Consider the following 27,343-nt stretch of genomic DNA (forward strand, 5'->3'; position numbering starts at 1 on the left):
GGGGGGCGGTGACAGCCCGGGCCCAGCCGGGGAAACGGCTCCGCCTCACGACGGCCGCGTTCCTCCCCGCGGGGAGCGGAAGAGGCGCGGCCAAGACGGTGGCGGCCTCCGTGCGGCGGGATGGCGGCGGCGGCGGTGCCGCGTTCCGGGGGGTGGCGGCGGCCCGAGGCCGTCCTGCTGCGGCTGCTGGCGGTGCTGCTGCTGGCGGGCGCGGCGGGCGCCGGGCAGCGTTCCAAATGGCGGCTCCCAGTGCTCATGGTGAGTGCGGGGAGGCCGGCCGGGGCTGTGGCGGCGGTCGGAGCGGACGTGTGCGTGGCGGGGGCGGGAGGCCGCTGCCGCTCTGCTCGTCCTCCTTGCTGGCGGAGGGAGAGGGGAGAGGACGCCGCGGGAGGGCTGCGGCCCGTCCCGTCGGCCGTTCTGCCGACCGGCCGGGGCCGTCCCGGCTCGGGCCGCGCCTGTGTGGAGCCTGACCGCACCCGGCGCTGGTAGGAGGGCGCGGGGCCGCGGCCCGCCTCCCGCCCCGCTGCCCGGGCCCTCTGCCGGGCTTGAGCCCCTTTCGGCAGGTCGGCGGTGGCGACAGAGGAGAGAAGGCTTTTGCGGGAAACGGCCTGGATGGGCGGCGGAGGGAGCGTGGCCCCTGCGAGGTCCGTGGGGAGGGAGGACGGCTTCCCCGGCTGGGGCCCGGCCTCGGTGGGGCCTGTGCGGGGAGAGGGCGCCCCGCGGGCCCCCTCACCCGCTGCGGCTGGGCTGGCGGCCCCCACCGTCGGGAAAGCTGGGCCCCTGAAACAGCGAACCGAGAGAGACGCGGGGCCCTGGGAAGGTGAGGGGATTCCCAGCGCTTCTGTTGTACCGTTTCTTCTGTTTGAAGTTGCGTGGAGGAAAGCTGTTTTGCCTCGCGTTAAGCCTGCCTTTGCCAGGCTGTGGAAGGGGGTAATGCACACTTCCTCTTGAGCTGCAGGAACAAAATTAAAGGATCACGGTGAACACTCCTGTGGATTCTTAGAACAAATTATTTTTTGTTGTTGTTGGATAGTTCAGACCTTCTCATCAGCAAGAAAATGCCAATCATTTCAACAAATGTCGATGAAGCTGATTCAGTTTTGCAGAACAAAAAGCCCCAAGCGTCTCAAGCCATCTTTAAGAGTAGGTTGAAGGGGTGGTGAAGCATGACTGGAAAATCCAGTAAGGCTGGCTCCTGATTTGGCATTCGCTTTCATTGCTGTGTAGACTTAAAACTCAGAGAGGAAGATGGTGTTTACCTAAGCTTGGTGACCTTAAGCCCACTAATATCTTTTCCTTTTTTTGTGCCTTTGCAGGGGAAGAAGTTTAACTTTGGGAAGATTCTCTTCAGCAACACCACCATTTTCCTGAGATGTAAGTGGTTACGAGAGAGTAACCTGTTCTCTCTGCTGTTTGACATCCCCCCTACTTTAACATTTGGGACTCAAAACACCATCAAGTGTTTAACTTCACTGTTTGCAGTGACAGCTAATCTAGTACTGGATGAAGGCCATAGCTCTGATATTGTTGGGTGTGTTAACAGGCTTGCAGCTTCCCAATTGTGATCTGTTTAGGCTGTAGCAGAAATGAATTGTTCTGTTCAGGCCATCTGTGGAGAGGGCAAGATGGGCAATGTGAGCACCACTTTGTTTCAGATAGCAGGTAATCAAGTGTGGGATGTGCTGAGCCCTACTGTGAGGTGTGCTTTCCCTATTTAAGATATGCTAAATTGCTCCAGCTGGGAGATTTGGTGCTGAGTGGGACAGTGGCTATTTGTATTGCAGGGTGACTGATGCCAGTGTGCAAGCGGCAGTGCTTTTTGAGGCCCTGGTCCCATTTGGCTGGGTGCTTCTGGGAGTGGTAAGGGGATGTCATTGCACACTGTGGCAGAGCTCTCCTGAGACCTGTTTTCTTCTGATCACTGTGTGACTGTGCTACAGAGCAAACATGTTTGCAGCCTTCCCGTTTGTTCTTTCTGGTTATCGCTCTTTGCTGATCTGGCCAGGGCTATGGGTTATGTAGGTTACTGCTCAAAGGAGAATTTCTGTAAAATATCCTCTTATCTGTGAACATGAGGACAGCATTTAGATAGCAATGGGATGACCTAGGTGACTTGTGGAAGTGACTAGCTGATTGAGAAAGGCTTGAAATATTTTCCGTGCATTTTGAGCACTTTAAGGGGTTGTTTGCACCAGTTCTTATCATCGAAGGGGGAAGCTGTTTGACCTCCAGCTGCTAATTGGGTGGTTATCCAGGTACAGTGCCTGTGAATGGCCTTGTGCACTTGTGTCAAATGAGGAAATAAAAGTCCCTTTAGAGACAATTAGTGGGATCTGTATCTTTGTCACATCCAGACTTAGTTTCTGCAGTGATTGTGCTCTTTTTTTTAACTGAGAAAATTAAGCTATCATGAGGATTGGCTGATGCTTCTTGATGAAATTGCAATATTGCTGTGCTCTATTATGTTTAGTACTTACCTTATTGATTTACAGGTTTAATTTTGGGTACCTGCCCTTCTTGAGACAGTTTTTTGAAAGGGAGTTAGTTCAAGTGCCTCCATTAATTCCACATGAATCTGAAATAGGAGGCTAGTATTAGAGTGTTTATTAGTGAAAGTCCATCGTGTCAGGGTTAAGGTTTTTCCACTTGTCAAATGTAGCTCAAATGCTGAGTTTTGTGTCTTGCAGCAAGGCAATTGCAAGTGTGCAGTTGCAGGATCAAAATGTAGAAATCTGATGCTTGGGGAAAAGGAGGAGGGGTCTGAAAGGGCATTTGGAGCTTTGGTAGGCGTTAGGCTTTCTTGTCTAAAGTTTAATAGAAATAGTGTGCTCGTACTAACGTGGCATCCAAGATGTGGGTCCCCGCAGTGAAGTGTGTCCTAAGTCTAATCATGAGATGTACAGCTGAAATAACCAAGAGAAGGAAGGAACTAAGGTATGGAGAAAATAAAGTATGTTTTTTACAAGACAGGTTTGTGGCAGATCTGGCAGTAAGAATTCACTTCCCTAGCTTGTGATGTGGACTTCAACTACACTGTGCTGTCAGCCTTAAAACAGGCATCAAGCCTTAAAAGTCTTTAGTGAAGACACCTGTTTTACATACCAGTGTGATTAAAAGATTGACATGAATTTAAATAACGAACCACTGAAAGAGGAAGGAGCAAAGGCTAGGAACTTAATTTCAGTTTCTCAGCCTAGGTGATACTTAAATTGCATCTGATACTGGGAAGCTTCAACTTTACATACTGTTTCTTATCTGCCAGTGTCCATGTGGAAACTGGCCTCTCTTTTGTTTGCTGTCTGTTGCCTCTTCCATCTGTTCTGTGATGTTTGTGTGGACAATGTGTCCCTTCTTGCCAAACATGATTGCTCATGGGTTGTTCATGTTTTGGTGAGCACCTGCATCTCCTCCTCTACCTCCTCTTCCTTTTTCTTTCCCCTTCTTGGTTTTTGGGTTTTTTTTTTGCGTGTGAGGTGTATTGGTGTCTGATGCTTTCTGTTTCTGACTGGGAAGACTGCCACTGGTGTTTACTATTGTCAATAATGAATTTATTTTTATCCACGACTTTTCTTAAGTGCTATTCTAGAAGGCATCTGGTTTCCTGTCTAGGATCATGCTAGAAAGCCTGCTCTTTGTAAACGAGTATAAAGACTGCATTTGAGTTGAATGTTGCTGGTATTGTTTGAAGGCTAAGGAACTTAGATTTCCATGTTGCTGAATTCAATAAATGCCATGGGTGCCTTTTCTGTCTTTTAGAGTACTTCCTTTTCAAGGTTTCTGTAGCTCTGATGGTTGCAGATATTGGTGGATTGTTCTAGCGATGACATGTTTTACCTTTAGTTGGTGTTACTGCTGAACATAGCATTTCAATAATTTTAGGTTTTTTTCATAGGTAAAAAGGTATCTAAAAGGTTTTCTTGAATCCCTCATATTTTTTGGTAGCACTCCTTTGAGATGTTCCTCATTTGATCAATTTTATCAGAAGACTCTTTGTCTTCTAAGAATTTGCCATCTACCCATGTCACTGCAGTGCTTCTTTTGCATCTTAATTTCTTTGTTGTGCCCTCTGTAACATCTAGGGCTACGTGGAGAACGTATGCTTTGTTTTCATGCTTACTGGAAGGTGTCATAAGGAAACTTATTCTTCAGTGACTGCATTCCAATCTTTTGTGTTTTTTTTAAATCTTTGGTATTAGAGACTCAGTTGTTGAGTTTTTAGCTCTACGTGCACTTGCTTTAGTAGTCACATGGTTTAAACTGGGATTAGTCAGTTAAGACTCCATGGCAGGGTCTTTTTTTCTAATTGCATTTTTTACCTGCAGTGGTCAATACAGAAACATTCATTAAAAGCTTTGTACATGTAACTAATTTGTGGGTGTCTAGTCTGAGATGAATGTCGCTTGTAAAGGTGTGGGGACTTCTTAGCCACTAGAAACATGCTGTCAACTCGAAAGAGTTTTGCTGTCTGTTGACTGGCAAAACCCAAACATAATCTTGTTTATATAACCTAAAGAGCCATGAATGGCTCTTCCAAGACTCTGAATAATTACTGCTCATTTTGTTTATCGGTAAAGCTTACCTTCTTAATGTCAAATTCTCTTCATCAGGCTTTAGTTTCAGAATGAGATTTGAAACACAAAAATCACACAATCTTTCCTGAGTTGGGAGGAAGGGGAAGTCTTGTGTTTCATTTTTCGTGCATGTTGTTCTCTAATAAATCAAAGTGGAAAGTTGTCTTACTGCTGTTTTAGGTAGCATTACAGCTTTGACAGTGGGCTAATGTGTAGATGGCTTGTTTGTCTTTTGAGAGTGGAGCGGTAGATGTTGACTTGCAAAAATCTTACCTTTTTATTTATTTTCTTGGTGATGGTATTGGTATATTTAAACTATCTGTGCAAATTGCCCTTAGTATTAACCTGTTCCTAGTGCTCTCTACCAGCTATGTCCCCCATGTATCTTGGAAAGGGAATTCCTTTTGTGTATTGTAATCACTGGGAGTCACTGCTGTACTCTTGTTTGGTATTTGCAGTTGCTGAAACGTCTCTGATTGTCTTGAGAACAAGAAGTTTCCAAATGATCTTCATCTCTTTAATAGAATTGTGTAATGTTATAGTGGAATTCTGTTTTCCACATGCTTCTTTCTTTCACTGAACAGTAATGGATTACTTGAGGAAAATGTTTTTCTATTGCTTTGCTTTCAGCTTCACGTTTGAAATAAATTTAATTATGATAGTTTGGCACAGAATGGGAGGAAAAGCGTGTCAGGTAGAAGGTGTCTTATATGCTCTTATCTGTTTTTTTTTTTAGTTGAAGGGGATGAAAAAGCTTGTGAGCCCTCCCAGAGTTACAATGTTACTTGGTACTTAAGATATTCTGACTGCTACAATGAAGTCTTCAACTTTGGGGTAAGAGCTGTGTGGAAAAGCATGGGTTGTGGTTTTTAGGGATAAGCAGATATGTGGGTGAGGGCATTGGAGATGTCTTGCTTGCACCCTTCTTGCTCTTTGGGCCTAAAAGACACACTCCTCCATTGGAAGATAACAAGTTTCTGGATCATTGGGAATGGAATGGAGAGGAGTTGATCCACATGTTGCTGAAATTACTGACTTTTCTGGGTTTTGGGTAAGGTGGAAGTGTTTGTCAGAATTCTTCTAAACCCAAAAGCTTAAATAAGTGCATTGAATCTAAACTGAAGTGTGTGAGTTTATGGTAGATGAAAATATTATTTACAACAACACTTAATGACAGAAAATAGAAAAAAATTAATATTTTCAAGTTTAGTCTAAATTGTGTTCTTTATGGATGCACATTGCAGGTATTAGCAATTTATACAAAATGTATAGTGTTTCTATCAAATGTGGTAGAACACAACTGTGGTTTATGCTGTAACACCTTTTCCATGTTTACTTAAAATACGAGTTATGACAGTTGTAACTACTAACCTAACACAGTACTGAGGTCTTTAATTTTTCATATAATGATGTAGAGTTCTTTTGTGTAGACTAAAGTTTATGCTGGCTGCTGCACCTCCACTTCTGGAATACTAGGATTTATGTATTAGGTATTGATTCTTACCCAAAGTCTGTATGGGGTGGTTCGTTTTTTTTTTTTGGCCCTCATTTTTATAGTCTTTTGTGGTCTTGATGGCCTTTATCCTATTAAATTCTGTTCAAGAGTGTGTGCAGGGGGAAGTTATGGTGCTCTCCAGGTCTTGCAGCTGCATACTGAGATAAACCATTTGGTATATTGGATGCTAACTGAAGTTCTCTTCTATGTTTGGCAGGATGAACAGGCAGAGTACTATTTTGGGGCTACGTCTGAAGAGCATCCGGGTTGGTCAGGATACTATGCCACGGCTTCTCTCCTCTTTCCAAATTGCTCCGAGCTCTTCAGGCCTCAGGTATGGGTAGAAACTTCACAGTTTTCTCTGTTCTCTTATACAATATACAGAGAAGGTGGTAGTTCCTTTTAGATGTGCTAGCATCCTATGTCAGTATCGCTGTACGTTGGAAGGTACTTGTTTTTATCTGTTTATGACAAGCCAACTGCAATCGTGATTTCTTGACTTAGCTTGCTATTCAACATCTGGCCCAGCATGGGGAAAAAAACCCAGACCACTGAAAAATGCAGTGCTTCTTTTTGTTTGTGGTTCTGTAGTCTGAATTCGTTTCACTTACAGAAGGCTACTGCTGGTTGACTGTTGAGTAGAAGTGTGAATCTCTGTCAGCAGAGTGAAGCTCCCACTAAATTTGGGTCAATAAAGGACTGGCACTTTCTGCTCAGATAATGTTCATTTATAATAATGGAAATGAAAGAGTGTTGAGAAGTGGGTTACTTAAGCACTGATAGCAGCTTAAAGATGAAAAATAAGTAGTGCTAAAATGTGTTTGAAGCGAATTAGGAAGAGAGAAGACAATGCAAAACAGCATATGGAAGTAAAGTGCGAACATAGGCTCTATAGTAGCTGTATATCACCAGGTGAAGCTGTGCAATCATACTGATGACAATATCAGTATAACATGCTGTCTTTCTTTAATGGCATACTTAACAAGTCAAGACAAATTGTGCAGTGTTGCATCTGTATGCAGCTATTCCTGATTTAGACAAAGGGTTGTGGATAGAGAAATGTCTCGTAACTATGGAACCTAGTGTTGGCAGGGGGGGTGTGGGGGGTGGGGAGTGGGGGTGTTGTTTTGGGGTTTTTTTTTTGTTTGCTTGGGTTTTTTTTAAGAAAAAAGACATGCCTAAAGGTGACTTGAAAAGGGTTTTTAATAATCTGTTTGCACGCCTCTAATTCCTTTGATATGCAAAGATGGCTTGAAAGGCTTTTTAAAAAAATAATCTGTATGCTGCCTGATTTTCATGTTTAATAATATGACAAGTGTCAGTTCTACTTTTACTTGGTTTTATAGAAGAGATCTTATGGGTTTAGCTGTGTAATGTGAACTTGGGCATCTTAACTGAATGTTCAGGTTGGTAAAACTGGGGTTTTAAAACACTTTAAGTGACTTTTCCTACAATTCCTTTGAAAAGTCTGCTGAAATTTTAACAAAAGATATTCCTTTCCGATACTAATTTCTGAAGTTTAACCGAAATTTCTCCTTTTGATTGTTCAGCTTTTTTTTTTTCTTGTGGTGTGGCAGTTTCAGTAGACTTCAAGTCACCATAGTTTGGGACAGTTGGCAAAATCTGGATCTCTAATATGTACCCACTTGTATTAATCTAAGTATTCAAGACTCCCTCTACAAATGGACAGTTGTTTGATTTAGAAAAATGAAAGCTCTTTAGTATAGCTGTTCAGAGAATCCTTCCTTATAATCAAGTTTACTGGAAACTGTTCTGGTAATGTTATATTAATAAAAAGTGCCTATAAATGCTGTACCTTTCTTATATCTTGCAGATTTTCTATAAAGAATTTGTTCATCCCGAGCCTCTGTCACCTGAAAAACAAGAGGTAATTTTTTTCCTTCTAATGGGTGAGTGTAGGCATGGGAGAGGTAGTTATGGCATATTGATTTATCCATTTTTCTGTTTTTCTTTAAGGGCTTAAAAGATAAGAAGGAGAGTGGAGGAAATCATACAATGGTGGCGGATAAAACTGTATGTATATTGAATTTAAGCATGGCTTGGAATTCAGCAGTCTTAATTTGTTGTTTTTTTTTTAATTTATATTTCTTTGTATAAGAAATTACTGGTAGCATTTACAGGAATGGTGCAATTCTCTGTTTTTTTGACACCTGGAATTTTTTTTTTTTTTAGCTTGAAACTAGGTAGCACTGCGTGGAAAACCAGAAAGCACAGTAACAGAAACAGAGTAACCGCTGCTTCTGTATGTGAAATATAGAACTCATACCATTCAAACTGATGGTATAAATTAAAAAAATAAATTTATTTTTTCATAGTACTTCAAAGTAATCATTGATATGATCTGTTTTAAGCGGTGGCCAATACTTAGAGATTACATTTGGTTTCATCTTTAGTCAGTCTTTTAAAAAGTTGTACCTAACAAGTTGAGTGATTACTTTTTGATTTTCAAATCTGTTATATATTAAGTTCAAGCCCTAACCAGGAACGATTGTCAAAATAACTTCAAATTGAATGTCCTGGATGCCAACAAAGAAAATACATTTAACTGCCTGTGTACTTAAGGGCCATCTACCTTAAAGCTAAAGCTGTGTGTGCAATTGTGAAATAAGGAATCAATGCACCAAGAGATGGAGATATTTTAAAGGCAAAATTGATGTATAAAAATATATATCCATTCTCTTTTAAGTTTACTATGTTTTTAACTAAGTCTTTTAATTTCAGTCAATTTGTAATTTTTTTTTGATACATAAAATTCTATTGGCTTTAGATCTTGTAGTCAGAAGGTTTCTTAAAAGAAATGCATGTTCTTAATACTGAAATTCTCTTGGAGAGACAGTTAAAAAAAGTCTTTGTGGTAGTTCTGCAGTGGTCATGTGAGTGGCATACGTGTAGATAGTTTTAACCTTAAAACTCTTGCTAAATATTGCGGTTTCTGAGATGGCTAGAACTTCTTCAGTTGTGGAATTAACAGTTTTGTATGCTGGAACTCAAAAGAAATCTCTGATTTGTTTTATGGTGCAAATATTTATTTGGGAAAGCTTCCTCTGTTAGTTCATCGGCAGGATTTGAGTCTTACAGGTGTGAGAGCTGTTCCAGGGGCAGTAGTAGTTTCCACAGGAAATGACTACTGTGGAAATTTTTTACTTCTCAGCTACCTTTTCTGCCTTGCACTATAAAATTCAGCTTTTACCAGGGAGCTTAGTTATATGTAGCCGTGCTGTTGCCAAACAATTGATTTCGGGAGGAAAGAAGTATCTCAGTGATGGTCCTAACTTTTCTAGACTGAAAACAAGGAATAGGAGGCTTTGCTGAATTGTTTGTAGTTTTTGCCATACCTTTGAGATGGCTCTTGCAGTAAGCCAGTATTAAATTTGCAAATAAGCCCTGATCACCTCCCAGGTCTTTGAGGATTCTTCTGGATTCAAACAACTAAATTTTAAGTATTATGTCTAATAAATAGCATTCAAATTTACATATCAAATATTTATTAACAAGTTTAGGCCTGGGAAGAGAGAAACTTTGCTTTCATATGGAAGATACTACCCATGCATGGGGAGTCTACTTCTGTCTTTTTCGTGTCTTCTTGACTATGCACTGTCTACATGTAGACATTTTATTTTCAGGCAATGAATGCTGTTATCAAAACTTGGCGAGATGGGCCATATATATTTATTGTGCAAATTGGAATTACAACTGGAAAGGATTCTACTACCAAAGTTAAAAGAACGGAGAAAACACCACCTTCCCCTGATCAAAACAAGCCCTTTACAAGTAAGATAGCTGTTTATACAGTAAGCTAAAAATACAGTGCCATTTTTTTATGTATACCACTCTTGAGTATATCCTGAGGTACTTTTAATATATACTGTATGGTTCAATTTCATAAGACCTTATCTTTCACTTCACATAGATGTAAATATTACCTACTACAACTCTTTCTTATGATAAGAAAATAGGTGGTTGTTAGTGTCTTGAAGATCCTAAGGCTGTTGGTCTGTCAGTTTAATGATGGAAGTGAAGAATCCCAAGCAGTTCAATTTTGAGGCTTGGTGCTGTGTTTCAAAAATGTCTGGACTGATGCAGTAATTTATTTATATTAATAAGTCATATAGAATACAAAGATCATAATTGTCACCTTGAAGTTATATATAGTATGTCTAACAGTGCATTGATAACCTATCCAAACCTCAGAGAAGTTTGAAAATCCCCTTAAAAAGTTAACTTATGTGTGTTTCTGAACTTTCCTGTTCCACATGAATCTCCAGCACAAATTACTTTAAGTACTGCCGTGAGTTACTTGGTAATGGAGCATGTAATTTTAATTGCATGCTTTTAGCTGAGTGTGTTATGAGTCTTAACTTTCTTTGATTAAAGTGCAAGTTAGATTTAAAAGCTATGTGAAGATTTAGAATTCCTTTACGCTTGAGTAAAAATCAGTTAAGTTTTATCCTGGCTTCCTCCTTTTGGTTCTTGTTCAATTTGGTTATTGGATTGTCTTTTGACAGTGACAGTAGAACTGAAGGGGCCATATGAGTATCTCTCACTTGCAGACTATCCTCTGATGATTGTAAGTAAAATAGCTTTTCTTTGACGTATAAAGTAGTCAGTTGACTTGAATCTGAAATATTCTCCTTCCATACTTTGGGAAACACAGAGCCAGTGTCTCAGAAAAAATAATTTAGCAGAGGATGTTTTTTAGTTTGGTTTTGGGTTTTTTTTGGTACTAAATACAGGGTAAAGAAAACAGACATAGAGTTCAGGTGTTTGCATATACTGCTAATGTTGTCTGTCTCTGGATTGTTTGACTTGATGCCTGTCAATTTGTAGTTCCAGAAGTTATCGGTATCGTTAGCTCCAAACTGAGCAGTTCTGCTGACACTGTTTTTCTCCTTAGCTCATGTCTTAGAAAATTTGCTATTCTATGCTTTTGTTTACATCTACCCTTTCATTTGTCACTGCTTGCTTTGTTCTTTTACAGCTTAATCTTCCTTCCTCCACCAGCTGTCTTCCACCCCATGAGGAGGTCTTTAATACTGCCTAACAGTGAAAGCATAATTGAACTACAAAGAGCTAATCCCCTTTTTATTCAAAGGAATTGTTGACTTGGTTGCTAGTTGCCTCTGTGGAGGAGGCTAAGAAAATAAAAGAACTTAAATGTTTATGTAGTATAGACTGACTTTAGCTGGGGATCAATAACAAGTAAGGTCTCTAGCCTGACTGTATTGATAAGAGTAGCCTGTAAATAGGAAAGTCTCATGGCGTTTCTGAAACATATGTTTTACTTCCTGCAGAAATAAAAAACCTCCAGCAGCTCTATTGACATGTAATTCACTAGTGTGAATGTCCTCATGTGGCAGGTCCAGAAAAAAGTCTCTGTCTAAATGTTTCTGTAATGGAGCATCTGAATGTGAGCTAGCATGCCTAGGTCCTTACCATTTGAACTGCATGGATTAGTCAGATGTGAAAATCTGTAAGGATCAATAGGCTGTTCTACTAAGCAAGGTATTTTCAGTTTGTGAAGGCTTCAATGGATTGTGCAGCTAACTTCAATGCGTGCTTGGTTTAAAAAAATCTACCTTCTGTAAGAGGAGACTGCTTGATTATTACTGTCCTATACTTTGGCTAAGTACTTCCTGCTATTCATTTAATATCTTACTCTCTCCTTCTTATGCCTTTTAATCTCAGTGTCCTTTTTGAAAACTTAACGTGCTCTGGTATGGTGCTGTCATTTAGAAAATTCAGCACTGAGTAGCACTGTCAAGCTTATTGTTTACCGTAGGAGACATGTACCCTGAAAGTTCTGAAGCAAGTAACACTGGACTGGGGCGGGGGGGGAATATCGCAGAATGATAATGTTTAAATGAGAATCTGGGTTTCTTTTTCAATTCCAGATTTTTGGCTGACCTAAAGCTTGGTCAAAACCTGAGGTTTCTGGAAATTAACTTTTGAGAGAAGTTGTCAAATTATTTGAACAGAGGGATTACAACCATTGGTTGCTTACCTCTGTTCTGTGGAATGGTGTGTAAAGGTGACTTGTAAGTTTATTTGCAGAGTACTGTAAATATATGATGAAGTTAGTAATAGAAGAATATGTGAGAAGGGGCGGGGTTTCTAGTACTTGATGATTTGCCTGAGCTCTTGAGTTTTTGAAAGCTAGTAGCATTTGGTATCTTCGTTAAAAAAGTTGCCTGTGAATAAATTGGCAGATTGCTCTTCAAGAGAGTAATTGCTCAGAAATTCAATTACTCTGATTCCTTTTATTGGCAGTGAGAAATTAGACTGTTACTGTAAAAGAATCCAGAGAAGACAAATGAAGAAATGCTTGTTTCTAGTCACTTTTGTATATAAAAACTTCAAAAGTTGCTATACGCAGGGAGAAGATAGAATGGAATGGAACAAATTATTTTTCTGAGTCTAAGGTTCCTATTTCTTGCTTCTTTTTGTGTAATAGTTTTTCATGGTGATGTGTATTGTGTACGTATTCTTCGGGGTTCTATGGCTTGCATGGTCAGCCTGTTACTGGCGGGATCTCCTGAGGATCCAGTTCTGGATTGGTGCTGTTATCTTCCTGGGAATGCTCGAGAAAGCAGTTTTCTATGCAGAGTTCCAGAATATCCGCTACACAGGGGAATCTGGTAGGTAGCAATTGCGGCTTGCAGTTTAATTGATGGGGCATAGCACTGATGGCTTGTGCTAAATTGGGGTGACAGATGCACGTTAAGTATATGATTACTTGAGGATTGTTTTAAAACAAAGAACAGGGAACCAGAGTTTCTGCATTTTTTCAATATATTCTAAATATGAACTGTGTTCTTCTAAAGCTAAAATGCTGTTGCTTTCTCGTGACTCCTCAGTGTAGTGTCTTAGGGATGTAAAATGGTAGATTCTGGAGAGTATTTACTGTAGTGCTGCCTTGAAGTTTAAAATAGGACTTCTAAGTGTATCTTGTAGTTTCTGACAATTGGTATTGGCCTTGGAAAGAGACTTTGAAACTCCTTGTTTAAAATGGCAGCATTGCAGATGACTTTTGGTATTCAGCCCATAGCCTGATAATCCCTAATTAAGGGATTCTCTCCACATAAAACTTTGGGAGACTGTTTTTGAGTTTTTTAGGATGGATGCACACAAATAAAACTGCAAGTAAAACCTCATTATGACTCTGTTAATTGGCCACATCCATTGTACAGAAGGTTTTATTGGTTGACTTGTTTGGAAGATCATCCAGGCTGATCTTATGGATAAACATTTTATGGATCATTTACTCTCCACTTCCTATGAATGCAAAATTTTTCAATAGCTTTGTTTTATGCTAAGTGACCTATAATTTCGAAAGCTTACTCCAGATGTAGGTAATAAAAAGATGATACACTTTAATAGCCTACTTTCTGAAAACAATTGTGTCTGCTCTCATACTACAATTGCATGCAGTAGTTAATAAAACAAATTTTATTTTAATAACCCAGCTTCCTCCTCTTTGCTTTTGGTAGTTCAAGGAGCAGTAATACTGGCAGAACTGCTTTCTGCTGTGAAGCGCTCATTGGCTCGAACTCTGGTCATCATAGTCAGCCTGGGATATGGGATAGTCAAGTGAGTAATTCTGTTACAGGTTTGTGGTGTTCTATTAAAAGGCTTTTCACTGTTGGTTTCTAATAACTTAGGGCAGTATTCATCTCCCTGTACTTCGCTACTTAAAAGGTAGGAGCTTTAGTTAAGTGCTGTAAAAGGTCTAGACTTAACTAGTCAACAGAGACATACAGTTCCATATGGTGATTACTCTTCTCCCATCCCTTTCTGTGTACCACTGTTGGGTAAGTTTCTGAGTCACTGTTGAGATACTCCACAGACTGGAATGGGAGCTTTATATGCCTGCCTTCTGGGCAAGGAGGAGCTTGTAGAAATGGGGAAGGTCAAGAATCACTGACAGGAGAGGGGAGCTTTAGGAGGCTTTTGCTACCAAGATTGCTGCTCACCTATCTGTCCCCAGCTGTATTCAGTGGTAAAACATGCTGCGTGGTTGTGGAAGCTTCTAGCAAGTGTGGGTGTGCTGGGGGAACTAGTGAAGAAGAGGTGGACCGAAACTTGAAATGGTCGTAAAAAGCTAAACAGGTTAACTAGGAAACAGGACTGTTACCAATCTCTTCCTTAGTCATATCATACCGTAAGAGCAAATGAATAGTAAGCTTCGAGCGCCATAATAAAATTCTTTCTGGATCTAGATGTGGCTTGTCACAAGGACCTTTTATTCACATGCTTCATGCCTTACATTAGACTCAAGTTGACATGATTTCACTTTTTTTTTTTTCCTCCCCCACTTAATCTAAATTTCACTCTTTCCTACAGGCCTCGCCTTGGAGTTACTCTTCACAAAGTAGTTATGGCTGGAGCCCTTTATCTATTATTTTCTGGCATGGAAGGTGTTCTTAGAGTCACAGGGGTCAGTAATAACTACTTGAATTTTCCCATATGCTACAGATGCTACTGGCTTTATTTACTTATATGCTAAGGGCTATGCTGAAAGAAGGGAACAGAGACAATGGAGTGGTTAAACTCTAACACTGGATATGTGTTATTGACAAGTATTTTAAGCTTGATGTCTTCTCTATCAGGATGTAATTCTGAGTATTTTGAAATAATTCTAGTAGTTTTCTGATTAGTCAGGTGTTGTGGTTTAACCCCAGCCGGCAACTAAGCACCACGCAGCTGGTCATTCACCTCCCTTACAGTGGGATGGGGGAGAGAATCAGAAGGGTAAAAGTGAGAAAACTCGTGGGCTGAGATAAAGACAGTTTAATAGGTAAAGCAAAAGCTGTGCACCCAAGCAAAGCAAGACAAGGAATTAATTTACCACTTCCCATCAGTAGGCAGGTGTTCAGCCATCTCCAGGAAAGCAGGGCTCCATAACATGTTAACAGTTACTTGGGAAGACAAATGCCATCACTCTGAATGTCCCCCCCTTCCTCCTTCTTCCCCCAGCTTTATATGCTGAGCATGACATCATATGGTCTGGAATATCCTTTTGGTCAGCTGGGGTCAGCTGTCCCACCTGTGTCCCCTCCAAACTTCTTGTGCCTCCCCAGCCTACTCACTGGTGGAGTGGTGTGAGAAGCAGAAAAGACCTTGACTCTGTGTAAGCACTGGTCAGCAGTAACAAAAACATCTTGGTATTATCAACACTGTTTTCAGAACAAATCCAAAACATAGCCCCGTACTAGCTGCTATGAAGAAAATTGATTCTATCCCAGCCAAAACGAGCACATCAGGTTTCAGACACTATATTCTGCTTGGACCCTTTTGTCTAGTACTTCAGATTAGGCAGGGCTAGTTGCAGACAGAAATATACAGCTTGGGTCACCTGGCCATGAGTCAACCCACCCCCCCACTCCCCCCCCCCCCCCGAAAACCTAACCAAAACAAAAAAACCCAAAACCCAATTTTGGAGGCTGTACCTGGGGAAGTGCATGTGAGTGGTGCTGCTCCTTGCTTCATTAAGAAGTGCATCTCGGGATATAGATTTCTGTTGTTCCGTTTTTGGTATTTTGGGATAAGGTATTTAACATGACATATATTTGGTACTTTTTCAGTTTTTCTATGACACTGTGGCTCTGATAGCAAACTTGGCCCTGTCCATGATTGATGCCTGTATTATTTTGTGGATATCCTTTTATAAGCTGCAGAATGTTACGAACTTATTCATAGCTTACTGTTTCTGACTTACACTTAAAAGGAGTAAAAGGTGATTTGCTGGTTTCAGTTGGGATTTTGATAGTTTTTGATGTATGCGCAAAGGCAATTTTTGCCACTTTCATTCAAACGCATGGTTACCCGTAGAGCATTCAGTTTGTCCATGGATAGTGCAAAAGATTTAATTACTACATCTCTAACAAGCTGATTGCTAGTTTTCTGTAATGGAGGTGGCCAGAGCACGTTGTTGCAGTAATTGCCTCAGGAGAGGCTCCTTTTAACAGTGCTAGATTGACTTAATTTGGAAAACTTATTTCTCACCTTGCTGGTGGAGAACTGAGAACTGACAATGTGGTATTGTCAGTTCCCCTCTGTACATTGGGCTAAACTCTTGATTCAAACCGTCTGCTTCCGTAGTAAAACTCAAAAGCATTGTGGTGGAGTATTTGTGGTTTTTCATAAAATAGCCTGACCCTCCTCGCTTCTTCTGTACCTTGTTTCCTTTTCAGTTTGTTCTTACTGGCTCTCTCTTTGTCTCCAGGCCCAGAATGATCTTGCCTCCTTGGCTTTTATTCCCCTGGCTTTCCTAGATACTGCCCTGTGCTGGTGGATATCCTTCACTATTTTACTTGGTGGGGTGTGTTGTTCTTCAAATTTGTTTTTTTTTGGGAGTCTTTTTGGCTGAACTGTGGTGGTTTTTTTGTTTTGTTTTGTTGTTTTTGGTTTTTTTGTCTTTTTTTAATCAGCTTCAAGTATATGTTCTTTCTACTCCTGGTAAAGTTAAAAGAACCTCTGTAATTGAGTGTTCAGGTAAGCTTCTGCTACAGCCAATGCAAGGAAAACTAGGTAACCAGTAGATACCTGTGTTAGAGCAGCTCCTGAACATAGACTAGTTAAGTCTGTCTTACCAGTCTCTGAGTGTTGAAGAATGAAATTAACTTGTTCTAGTGTAGCACTTTAATGCTACTGTAGTAGCAGCCTTTGGAGAACAGACTTAGTTTATGTTTTGGGGAGAAGGTTGCTTCGCAACATCAAACCTAGAATTCTTTCTGTAAAATTTGAACTCGTCTTGAAGTAGGTGACGAAATGGGGCAGTGTTGACTTTTTGGTGTCTTGACATATTACATCCAAACAACTGTAATCTTGTGTGACTTTAGCAACTGCTGTCAAATGCTGAACTCAAAGCCATGTATAGCAAAATGCCTAAAAAGTGTTTTTAGTGAAAGTCAATCACAGAACTCTATGTGAATACCTACCTTGCTGCCCAGCCATAACAACCCCAGTTCTCTCCTACCGTGATGTCTCTGCTAAGCACTTGTGTTGTCACTATGGAAATAAAATTGCAGACAAAAGGGTGAAGATATTTGTATGCCCTAATTGGTTTTTAACTCCCTTCTGGTTCAGGCTTGGTTTTCCATTTATCAGAAGTACATCTGCCACTTTTCTGGAGGAATGGGTCATAGTCCAAAACAGATGCTTGGATACCATCTTTGTGTGACAAGAGTTCTGGTCTTACTTTTTGGAGGGCTAAGTGTGTGGGTGGGAGAGCTGTTGAACATAAGATCTGTGTCCAGCTTGTCCCTTCAGAGGCTTTCCTTGACTTGCCATACATATTCATCAGCTTAACTCAAACAATGAAACTGCTGAAACTTCGAAGGAATGTTGTGAAACTCTCTTTGTATCGGCACTTCACCAACACACTCATCTTGGCAGTAGCAGGTAAGCAGAAAACTATGTTAATCAAATAAGAGCACTTGCCATTTCCATATATGGCTTGATTTGATCACTAAAGGAGATTTTTGAGTTTGGTGACCTTTCTGTAAATACAATCAAAGTAATTGGTATTTCTTACACTTGACCCATTTCTCATAGTGGGTCTATACCAAGTATTATGTTGATACTTCAGAGGCAGTGGATTATTAGTCCTGATGTTAATAAGATCAGTAGTTCTATGCAGCTCGTCTAACAGAGCACTTTCATCCCTCTTAAAGCTGCTGGGGCAAAAGATTGTTATTCTATGCTGTTAACTTCACAGAAATAGTTTTTGCCAAAATCACAGTATTACTGTGCACTATGGGATTTTTAAAATGTCTGAAGACCTGATAGCTGAAGACCAGAGTGATTCTTGGAAAAACAGTATTCTTAGTATTGTGACATATTGCCCTGTGTATTCTGGAAGAATACAGATTCAGATTCTCTTCCCATTTGTAGTAGTGGTGAACGGAACTTCAAGAATAAATCTGTTGGTACTTCCAGGTGCTCAGCTCCTCATCTGTTTGGACATGCTATCCATACAATGAGCAGAAAACTTCTAAGGACTGTGCTTTTTTTATTTAAACAAAAAACCAAGTGTATTCCTTTTTAATCAACAGGTCTGATTAAATTCCTTTCAGCATCTGGTTCTTAGTCATCATAGAACACCTTAGTGGAGGGAAGTCTGATCTTGTAAAACTGTGGTGAGAGCATAGTTTGAGCATTGGAACTCTTGTGGGTCAAGATCTGAATGCTTAGGCATTCAAGGAGATCAGATGGTTCATTATTTCAAGGTAGACTTTATTTGTCAACTGGTAATGAAACCATGGTTTGGAGACTAGATGAAAATAATATAAGAATAGTGAATAGGGATGAGGAGTTGGCTAAATACTTCATAATTGATTTATGCCTTGTGTCTCTGAAGAACCAAGACCAAAAAATACTGGTCTGTGCCTAAATTACTGTATAAGGTCAGTGGAGTAAATCAATCTCTTGTTTTCCAAAACTAATAAATTGCATTCCAAAAATTCACTATTTAGGTCTTTGCCCTTTGTTTAGGAAACACAGTCCTGTTAGTAGTACATTTGGATTAGCATATTTTGTAGTAATAAGCAGCTTGTTTGTTTTAATATTGCAGCATCTATTGTATTTATCATCTGGACCACCATGAAGTTCAGACTGGTGGATTGTCAGTCGGTAAGTTTGTATTGATTGCTTTCTGCAATTGCTGCCTCTTGATAAGTTTACATTTGGCAGTGTGAGAGGTGAGATTGGGCATTCTGAACAGATTTTTCTGTGGATTATGTCTAGAGTAATATACCACATGCTAAAATTCTCACTGTTGTGGGTAATGAGCCTCTTTGTCAGATACCTATAGTTCACCCTTGGAAAGAGCTGAGGACATGGAGTCTCTTTCTTCGTAACTTTTTCTATTTGTGCTGCTGTTTTCCTTGACAGGACTGGCAGGAGCTATGGGTGGATGATGCCATCTGGCGTTTATTGTTTTCAATGATCCTTTTTGTCATCATGATTCTGTGGAGACCATCTGCTAACAACCAAAGGTACAGCTTTTCTTACCGCTTTCTAAAAATACTGCATTTTGGGAATGCTTGTTTATCCAAAGAAGTACTGGTGGGTGATTTTTAGTTGCTGTATACTGATCCATAAGGATACTAAGTAATGTCTGTAGGGGCTTGAGGAAAAGTTAAGTGTAGAAAGTCACATAGATAAAATTCAGTCTGTTCCTGGTGATGAACTTATTTAAAAAAAGTGACTTAAACTTTTGATTAGGTAGTTTAGCATAGGTCTTAAAAGCAATGAACTACACAGAATAATCAAGTCATGTGAATGTTGGGGTAATGAATCTGTTGGGTGGCAAGAGATAATAATCTAAGATAGCTTTCATTCTTTCCCTCCTAAAGGTTTGCTTTCTCACCACTGTCTGAAGAGGAGGAAGATGATGAGCAGAAAGAGCCAATGTTAAAGGAAAGCTTTGGTAAGAGAAAAGTTTTTTTTCCACCTAATTTCTGTGTTGAATAGGCACTTCTGTGGAGGGAGGTCTCTTGTTTTCTGGCAAAAAGTTCATTGCTGCTGTAAAAGCAGTCAGTGCCTCCCTGCTGCCATTGATTTATGCAGTTGTAGAGGAAACATTGGCTTTATGTTTAGTGTTTACATTGCCTGTTTAATTCTGGGGTTTTCAGATGGCACTGAACACACTGCTACTGTTGTGGTTGCTTTACCATGTCCACTGGACTTTGTTTTAATAAATATGTCAAGTGTTAGGTTTGGATCTAGTCATGATGACAAGGATCTCCTTGGATATTGTTGCTAGGCAGTGGTTTAGTTTGCAGTTCTCTTTTTTTAAAATCCAGTTTAAGGATTTTCGTTTATTATCTGGTCTCTGAACTCTGCAGTCTTCTTCATTTTCCATATTAGGGCCTAGTACAGGAATGTCCGGTGTAAAGACATGGATGAATATGTTTACATATTCATGAAATTACATATGCATGAAAGAGTCCTGCTCTATGACACTAGGGTGCATCTTTCTCTCCACTCACCCCCCTCTTACTATAAAACCCTCTCTTTTTCTGCCTGCTATCTCCCTACTATGTCTATTGTAATACTACTGTTCATAAATTGTGTAAAAGGTAGGGTGACATACCCACTGCTGCTGTCTGTCCACAAATCAGTTCTGCTGGGATATATCAGTGCTGTTTGACTTGTTCAGGAGCTGAGGAGGAGTGTGTAATCCCCTAGGTGCATTTGCCAAATCAGCTATATCTGCCTGTCTGCCAGGCTAGGAGATGCATGTTGCCTCTCAGCTTTTAAGTCAATCAAGCAGCTTGTCAGCAGTCAGTAGGTAAAATAAATTTTGGGAGTTGCATATGTCTCAAAATGGTTGAAGTTGGAAGGGACCTCTGGAGGTCATCCTGTCCAAATCCCCTGCTCAAGCAGGGTCACTAGAACAGGTTGCCCATGACTGTGTCCAGATGGCTTTTGAGTATCTCCAAGGATGGAGATTCCACCGCCTCCCTGGGCAACTATGTCTTTGAGTTCTATGCTGCTTATGTCTGGCTAAAATAAAAAGACGATAAATTGATATTTCTTTGGTAAAATTGCAAAATTGAAGAAAAACAAAGTATTCCACCTGTCAGGAAAAATACTACAAGCCTTTCAAAGGGAGAGCATTGTCTTAATGATTAACTTGTCTGTCTTGTTCTGTCTCTTTGGATTTGATGAAATATTCTGAATGAATAGCCAACACTTTCACTTACAGTCTATGAACAATTAGGGTTCCGTTATCCCAATCTTTTTTCCTTCTTTTGTTTTCAGAGGGAATGAAAATGAGAAGTACAAAGCAAGAACCAAATGGGAACGTGAAAGCAAACAAAGCTGTAAGTATGCCCTCCCTACTTTGAAGGATATAGATCCATCTACTCTTTGTTTGGTTGCCCCCTAGTAGTAGCTCACAAATAGGCAAAGTGTTCAGCCTATAAATGTGAGTTTCCTGCTTTGCTTCAGAGTGGGAGTGAGTCAAAGTATATGTTCACAGTACTTATGAAAAGAAGTAAATACAGTGTTTTCATCTAATTTCCTGTAAGTGCAATGGAAGCTTTAGAATTCAGTCTGTTCTTCAGGAATGTCTGCACAATCCAGTATAGATAGAACTGTATAATACTGTATTCTGATAATGAGTAATACATTATTTTAACAAGTTTGTCAGGCTGAGAGGGAGGTTGAGCTGTATTTTAAATAAATTAATTGCCTTCTAATTTTGAGATTTGTGATTCCTTATTCGAATGGGGTGCTGTGTATGTACCTACCTAAAATAAGTTGAGTGGAACATTTTTAACTTATCTGCGTTTTTTCCATGTGGCTTATAAGCAGAGGTAGTTTCACATTCAGCCAGGAGGTAGAAAATATATCTCATAATCTTTTAATGGAATTAATGAATAAATTTAAAAGGAAGGAACCTGTAGGAATTAATTATAATAGCAGTAATATTTTTGTCATTAACACTGTTTTTCTCAAAGGTTGCTTGCAACTGTATGCTACTTATCTGAGGATAATGTGAAACTCAAGCTTTTCAATTTTGGGGACATGGGAGATCAGAAGGGGTCAGTTCTCCAACTTCAGAACAAGTGTTCTTGTGTTGTGAATTAGAGAGTGTTCCTCAGATAGAAATGAGAAATCCTGACAATGCAGTTTAACTCACATTTGCAAAATCTAGCTTGTGCTTTTTGTAATAATTTTTCATCATAACATCTTCTAAAGATGATGTTCTTTTGTGGGAGACTAAACTAGATTGTGTAAATAACCAAAGTGTCCTGAGGGCCTGCTTTTCCTAGTCACCATTAGACTATCACAGAGTTGACGGTAAGTTATAGGTAGGGTTTTTTCTTTTTTTTCTTGGAATGTGTTTCCTGTAATCCAGGTATCAAGTTGAAGGTGGGATTTTTGTTTGGGGATTTTTGGTGGTTTTTTTGGTTTTTTTCAACTGACATTATAAATACCTTGGTTTTTGTCAGATAGGCTGAGAAAAAAAAGGCTTGCATGTGACAGCATTTTGGGAAAACTGACTTTTGTCTTCCATTTAATTTCTGTACTTGTAGCAGGAGGATGACCTGAAGTGGGTAGAGGAGAATGTTCCTTCATCAGTGACAGATGTGTGAGTATTTTTATAGACACAATAAAAGCAGGTTCCTTGGACACAGGAACGCAAATACATTAGAATGCATTATAACTTGCATGCTGCGCTTACATGAGCAGATACTGAGTTCAGCCTGGAGTTGGCCTCCGACTTCTTAGAATGCTTCTACTTGGCTTTATGCGGTCTGTCAGACTTACAGTTCAGGCCACTTGAACACATGCTGACTTAAGGAACACCGTCGGGAACTGTGAAAACACAGACTGATTTGTTTGCACTTCATGAAAGTTAAAACTAACTAAATAAATCCAGAAAACAAAGAACAAACAAGTGCTCTCTTTCTGTTTAGTGCTTTGAAAAGTCCTTTGAGTGTCTTGCTGAATGTAAACCACTGAATAATGTCATTTAGTTCTCAACTTTATTTGGAATGTCTTCTGAGTCATTTTTATGCTTCTGGCAATATAGTCAGCTATGTAGGCAGTCCATATCTATTCTGCTTTTAATAACTGTTACATCCTAAAAATGTCAGTGCCTGTGTCTAAATTTTTCATAGCAAAACTGAAGTTCACAGATTAATTATGTTCACAAATCTGAACAGGTAATTTTGGCAGAGGCTCTAGATTTAAGTACAAAACTCTGCTTGAAGTTAGTTAAAGACAAGAAATCAAGTGAAGCTTCAAGGGGATGAAAAATTGCATTTTCTCAATCGAATTTTTTTTTCCCAGTTTTACTACTTACTTTTTGAAGAATGGTAGAAATTCCTTAAGAAAACAAGGACTAGACTGGTGTAAGTTAGGAAGGGGCACTTTGAGGTAGTCTGCTGCAGGGTTTTCTGTTCTTGAAAGTATGATCGCTGAAAAGGTGTGGTGTCAGTGTACTTGTTTGACTTCTGGGATGTGTTTTTGCAGTGTGGTCCCATATTGTAAATGTCTTCGGTGTAGTTCAGCAGCGTTCCTGTATGAATGATGCGGCTTGTTTCCTGGCAACTTGGAAATTGTTCAGTTGGTAATGAGAAGCCTAGAAAAAAAAGAATTTTAAAACTGAAGGTCATTGAGGATACTCCTTGGGCTCTTCCTCTTTTGTATGTCTTTCTCTAATTTCTGTCTAATTGAAAGGTCTGTCTTCATTATCGCTCTCCTGAGCCCTAAAAAGCTTAAGGTGCAACATAAGGCTGAAAGTGGTTGTCAATCATATGCTCTCAGTAGGTGCTCTAATTCTCCTAACTTTTTTTTTTCTTTCCCCCCCCACTGTAGTGCTCTTCCAGCTCTTCTGGATTCAGATGAGGTCAGTAAACAAATCTTCAGTTCAAATTAGTCTTCTGACATGCCAAAGGAGTCATGACTCAGCTGTTAAGGACTTGGCATATTAGAACTGGAATCTCTGATCTTGCCAGTGCAGCAGTAAAATAATACAAGGCGGGGAGGGATAGTGGGGACAACCATGGTACAACTTCTTAGAATACAAATGTGTATTCTAAAAGAAGCAGTATATCTGCTGTGTAATTTGGACTCCTGAATACGAGGATGCATACGAGTGTGCATTTGTTGCGAATATGCAAAGCGTACCACCTTATTTCTGAATAATGTAAACCTATTAGGGGAAATGACAACACTGGGTATTTTATTTTGCAGGAAAGAATGATTACACACTTTGAAAGGTCCAAAATGGAATGAAGGAGTAGCTTTTTTGCTCTTGGAAGTGGAGACGCCTCTTAAAGTTGCTTGGTGGAGCAAGTGCATCCTGCTGATTTGTTTCTTGATCTCAGCCTTGGAAGTTTGATGCTTTATTGTCATGAGGGCGTCTTGCTGTGGAAGTTCACAAGGACATTATAAACCTTTTGGAAATTTGAATTTACAAAGTTGCTGCAAGTTTGGATTTTTAAGCAATTTAAATGTGTACTATTCCAGCACCTTCTGTAACTTTTCAAATATTTAATCTGTGAAACTAAAATTCCTAATGTCTGCTTGAGGAGTTTATATTTCAATGTTACAATTGACACTTAGAGGTGAACTGCCTGTACCTTTTTGGGGGGAGGGTGGGGACAGATAGAAATAAGCACCGAAGAAACAACAGACGCATTTTCTGGTAGATAATGGCTTGCTGCTGTTGTATGTCATGTGTCCAACATGAATGAAAGGTTTTTAGAGAGAAGCTCCTGTTAATGAAGAAAATGAAGATGCCAGAAAGGAAATATTTGGAAAAGTTACAGTGATATGAGTTTTTAACAAAATCAAGTGCAATTTTATTCATAACACTGTGTAAGAAAGATTTTCTATTTTAAATGCCATTGACCTATAGGTAACAGCTGCATAGAGCTAACACTTGCTGTTGTGGCACATCTCATTGCCGGCAATGTGGTGGATGCCTGGAAAAATGATTTGCCCCTACCTTCCATGTGTTGCATGATTTAATTTAAAAACAAAAAACAAACCAAATGTCACCAAACCCACTCCTGCAGTGCTCCACAAGTGCTTGACTACTCATGTTAAGCAGATATTAACTAGACATTTCAGCAGAAGTTTTCTCCCTGCACATGTAACATCTCCCACCAAGAAGTCAGCACTCTTCCATGAGAAGATGGCATTGCTTTTCAGAGGGTGCAAGCACTGCTTACCTTACTTGAAAGAGGCTTTAATGGCAGTCCACGGTGCTGGGATAGTTCTGTTCCCAGTGTCTGTTTAGAACTGCCTCCTGTGCAAGTGATTTGATGATGGGCTTTCCTGTCCCAATTGGTCCCTGTGGCCAAGAGGTACTCTGTGTTTCACAGAGATCACTGTGTTTCAAAGTTGAAGATTTCTGTCTACATAATTGCTTTTTGTTTCTCCTTTTCAAATGAAGAAGAGCTTTTGGAACAGTGTTCTGTTTTTATTCTATGCTTGGCTGTAGAGGCTTCACTTGCAATAACTTACACATGGAAACCCATTGTGGACTGTATGACAAAAGCTCTAATTTGGGTTTATAACCTTTACAACTGATAATTACCAGGCAAGCAGCAGCAGCACAGCTGGACTTCTAGGGAGTTGATGTGGTGGCTGCTGCAGGAAGGGCATAGGGAGTCAGCTTTTCTGGTTCTTCACTCATAGCTATGTCAGCAGAAGTGAACATGTGCCTGTACTTCATTCATTCCACTGTAAGGTCTGGTAGCATAGCTCTAGTTCATCTGTATCAGCAATTTATGCTGAAACATGGCACTTTACAGTAGAGTAGCTGAGGCACAAGTGCATAGTATCTTCTGCTAGCTGTGCCGTGGGAGCAGCAAACCCTCAGTGGATGGGTAGAGAAAAAAGCTGTGGCTATGACACCTCAGTCTGCTTCTGCAAGAGTTGCTGGAGCTCTTTTGCCATCCCCTTTAGGCCACACATAGAATCTTTAATTAGGAGACACTTCTACTTTGCTATGCTTAATTGATAGAGATGAAAAAAATGTTACCTCCATGTCCTTTTGGGGAGAGGAAATTTTGTGAAATAAAGCTACATGAAACTCGCTATTTAATGGGGCTTTTGTTTTGTTTTGTTTGGGGTTTTTTTAGGTCCTGTTGTTTTGGGTTGTTTGGCAATTTTTTTGAGACAAATAGGGTAAAATGTTCTCTACTGGAAGCACAAAAGAAGTTTGTATGTACTATTTAATAAAAGCTAGGCAAAGAGTAGAAAGGCTTACATTGTGTCCTTCTACTTTCTTATTACCTGTTCTCTCACATGAGAAAGTGTCAACATCTTCACAAAGCTCCCTCACTTTTCTTTAACTCTTTATTGCATAGTATTTATAATGCAGTTATTCCCAATAACTATTTTTTTCTTAAGCTTGACAATAGAGGGGAAGTCTGTCATTTGAAAAGCTAATATAGATAGGGCAAATCATAAATTTCTGAACAAAAGTGAAAGATCTAAACAGTTTCCTTAATTGCATTCATAGTTTAATACTTTAAAGACTAAAATAAATGTAGTAGCAGTGTGGTGCTTTCAGCCTACAACTACAGTGGTGTTGGGCAGTCCTCTCTGCCTTCCATTCCTTATTAACTTCTGTTAGTATTTGAAGTTGTCCGGAATTCCACGGGGAGCTTGTTGCTCCCTTAGTTAGCGGTTCTTGTTTTTCCGTTCGTTAGGCAGAGTTTCTGTACCCCTGGAAGGTCATATCTGCTTCCTAGCATGCAGCAGGCACGTGCTGTGACTTCCTTGTTTGCAGGTAGGGAGAACTTGTATCAGAGCCCATTTCCCACAGTACCATGCAAGCTATGGCACACACACAGCTACTGCTGCAATTATGATTGCGGAGGAGGTGACTAAAAGCAGTAGATGAGGTGTAGGTGAGGAGTGAAGGGTATGTGTGCAAGGGAGTTGCAGCAACGTGGCTTCTCCCCTGACAGCATGTTTGGTCAGATGTGTTTGTTCTACTAAGGAGATCTTTGCTTCTCCTGATTCCTTGTGTTGTTCCTTAAGATGTGTGGGCTCCACAACTTGTCAGGAAAGCTTTGTCGGCAAGCTAGCTTGGTAGAATGCATGAAACCAGAAAACCTGCAGGATTGTTACCTTTAATTCTGTAGACAGGGAACACTTAATTCAAATTTATACTCCTTCTTTCAAAACAGGTATTGTAATTTTAAAACAGACCATACCGACTACTCTGAAGACTTGGTGAGCAGGAGGGAGAAAACACATCTATGCTTAGGTCTAAGATCCGTGGAAGTTTTTAGTGACTAGAATGGTGGGTAGGAATTGAATTTTCTTTAGGAAATTTGGCTATTGACTTCAAATATCTTCAACAAGCTGTTTCTAATTGAGATAATGCTCTACTTGCAGAATAAATTATGTCTGTCAGGAATTCAGAGGGAGGTTTTTTTAGAGTTCTTGTGCCTCATTAGTTCTGTGTGTGTGGATTTGTTTATTTGTGAGAGGTAGCTGTGATATTACCAATGCAATTGTTGTAGCATGTGCATGCTATACAGAAAGCTGAAAACAAATAGTGAAGAAGATGATGTTGATCAGCTTTTCATTAGGGTGGCAAGATGTTCCTGCTAGGAACTCTGAAGGAGGGACTGAGTAAAGAGATCATGTGGCATGGTAAAGAAATGCAACAGGCTTGATAGGCACTGAGTGAGTCAGGATCATAAGACCAGGGGTAGGGATGGGTATGTTTGTCTTATTCTGTAGATGTAGGGGTTTGTGGGCTTTTTTTTAT

General features: G+C 40.0%; 1 protein-coding gene across 3 annotated transcripts; it reads left to right on the plus strand.

The window, feature by feature from the left end:
* The first annotated feature begins 74 nt into the window (after nucleotides 1-74).
* On the plus strand, nucleotides 75-25,655 carry TMEM87A (transmembrane protein 87A). 3 transcript variants are annotated; one of them, XM_069784376.1, is made up of 20 exons: nucleotides 75-258; nucleotides 1,317-1,374; nucleotides 5,308-5,405; nucleotides 6,284-6,400; nucleotides 7,901-7,954; nucleotides 8,044-8,100; nucleotides 9,711-9,858; nucleotides 10,593-10,654; nucleotides 12,539-12,722; nucleotides 13,575-13,674; nucleotides 14,428-14,521; nucleotides 15,669-15,740; nucleotides 17,379-17,487; nucleotides 18,659-18,717; nucleotides 18,979-19,082; nucleotides 19,443-19,516; nucleotides 20,854-20,915; nucleotides 22,134-22,189; nucleotides 23,422-23,452; nucleotides 23,800-25,655. In XM_069784376.1, the coding sequence occupies exons 1-20, from the start codon at nucleotides 121-123 to the stop codon at nucleotides 23,839-23,841; spliced, it is 1,719 nt and encodes a 572-aa protein (XP_069640477.1). In that variant the 5' UTR covers nucleotides 75-120; the 3' UTR covers nucleotides 23,842-25,655. The 3 variants fall into 3 exon arrangements, with proteins under 3 accessions (XP_069640477.1, XP_069640478.1, XP_069640479.1); XM_069784377.1 differs by lacking the exon at nucleotides 15,669-15,740 and adding an exon at nucleotides 16,310-16,378 and having other exon boundaries at nucleotides 76-258; XM_069784378.1 differs by lacking the exon at nucleotides 75-258 and adding an exon at nucleotides 1,058-1,143.
* Nucleotides 25,656-27,343: the final 1,688 nt, after the last annotated feature.

Source organism: Haliaeetus albicilla, chromosome 5 (assembly GCF_947461875.1).
Source record: "Haliaeetus albicilla chromosome 5, bHalAlb1.1, whole genome shotgun sequence".
NCBI classification, from domain to species: Eukaryota; Metazoa; Chordata; class Aves; order Accipitriformes; family Accipitridae; genus Haliaeetus; species Haliaeetus albicilla.

Bases quoted from the DNA above. Each gene is read 5' to 3' on its own strand.
- TMEM87A (XM_069784376.1), top strand. From the start codon at position 121: ATGGCGGCGGCGGCGGTGCCGCGTTCCGGGGGGTGGCGGCGGCCCGAG. The intron at 9,859-10,592 runs GTAAGATAGCTG...GTCTTTTGACAG, and splicing joins TCAAAACAAGCCCTTTACAA to TGACAGTAGAACTGAAGGGG. The intron at 12,723-13,574 runs GTAGGTAGCAAT...TGCTTTTGGTAG, and splicing joins CCGCTACACAGGGGAATCTG to TTCAAGGAGCAGTAATACTG.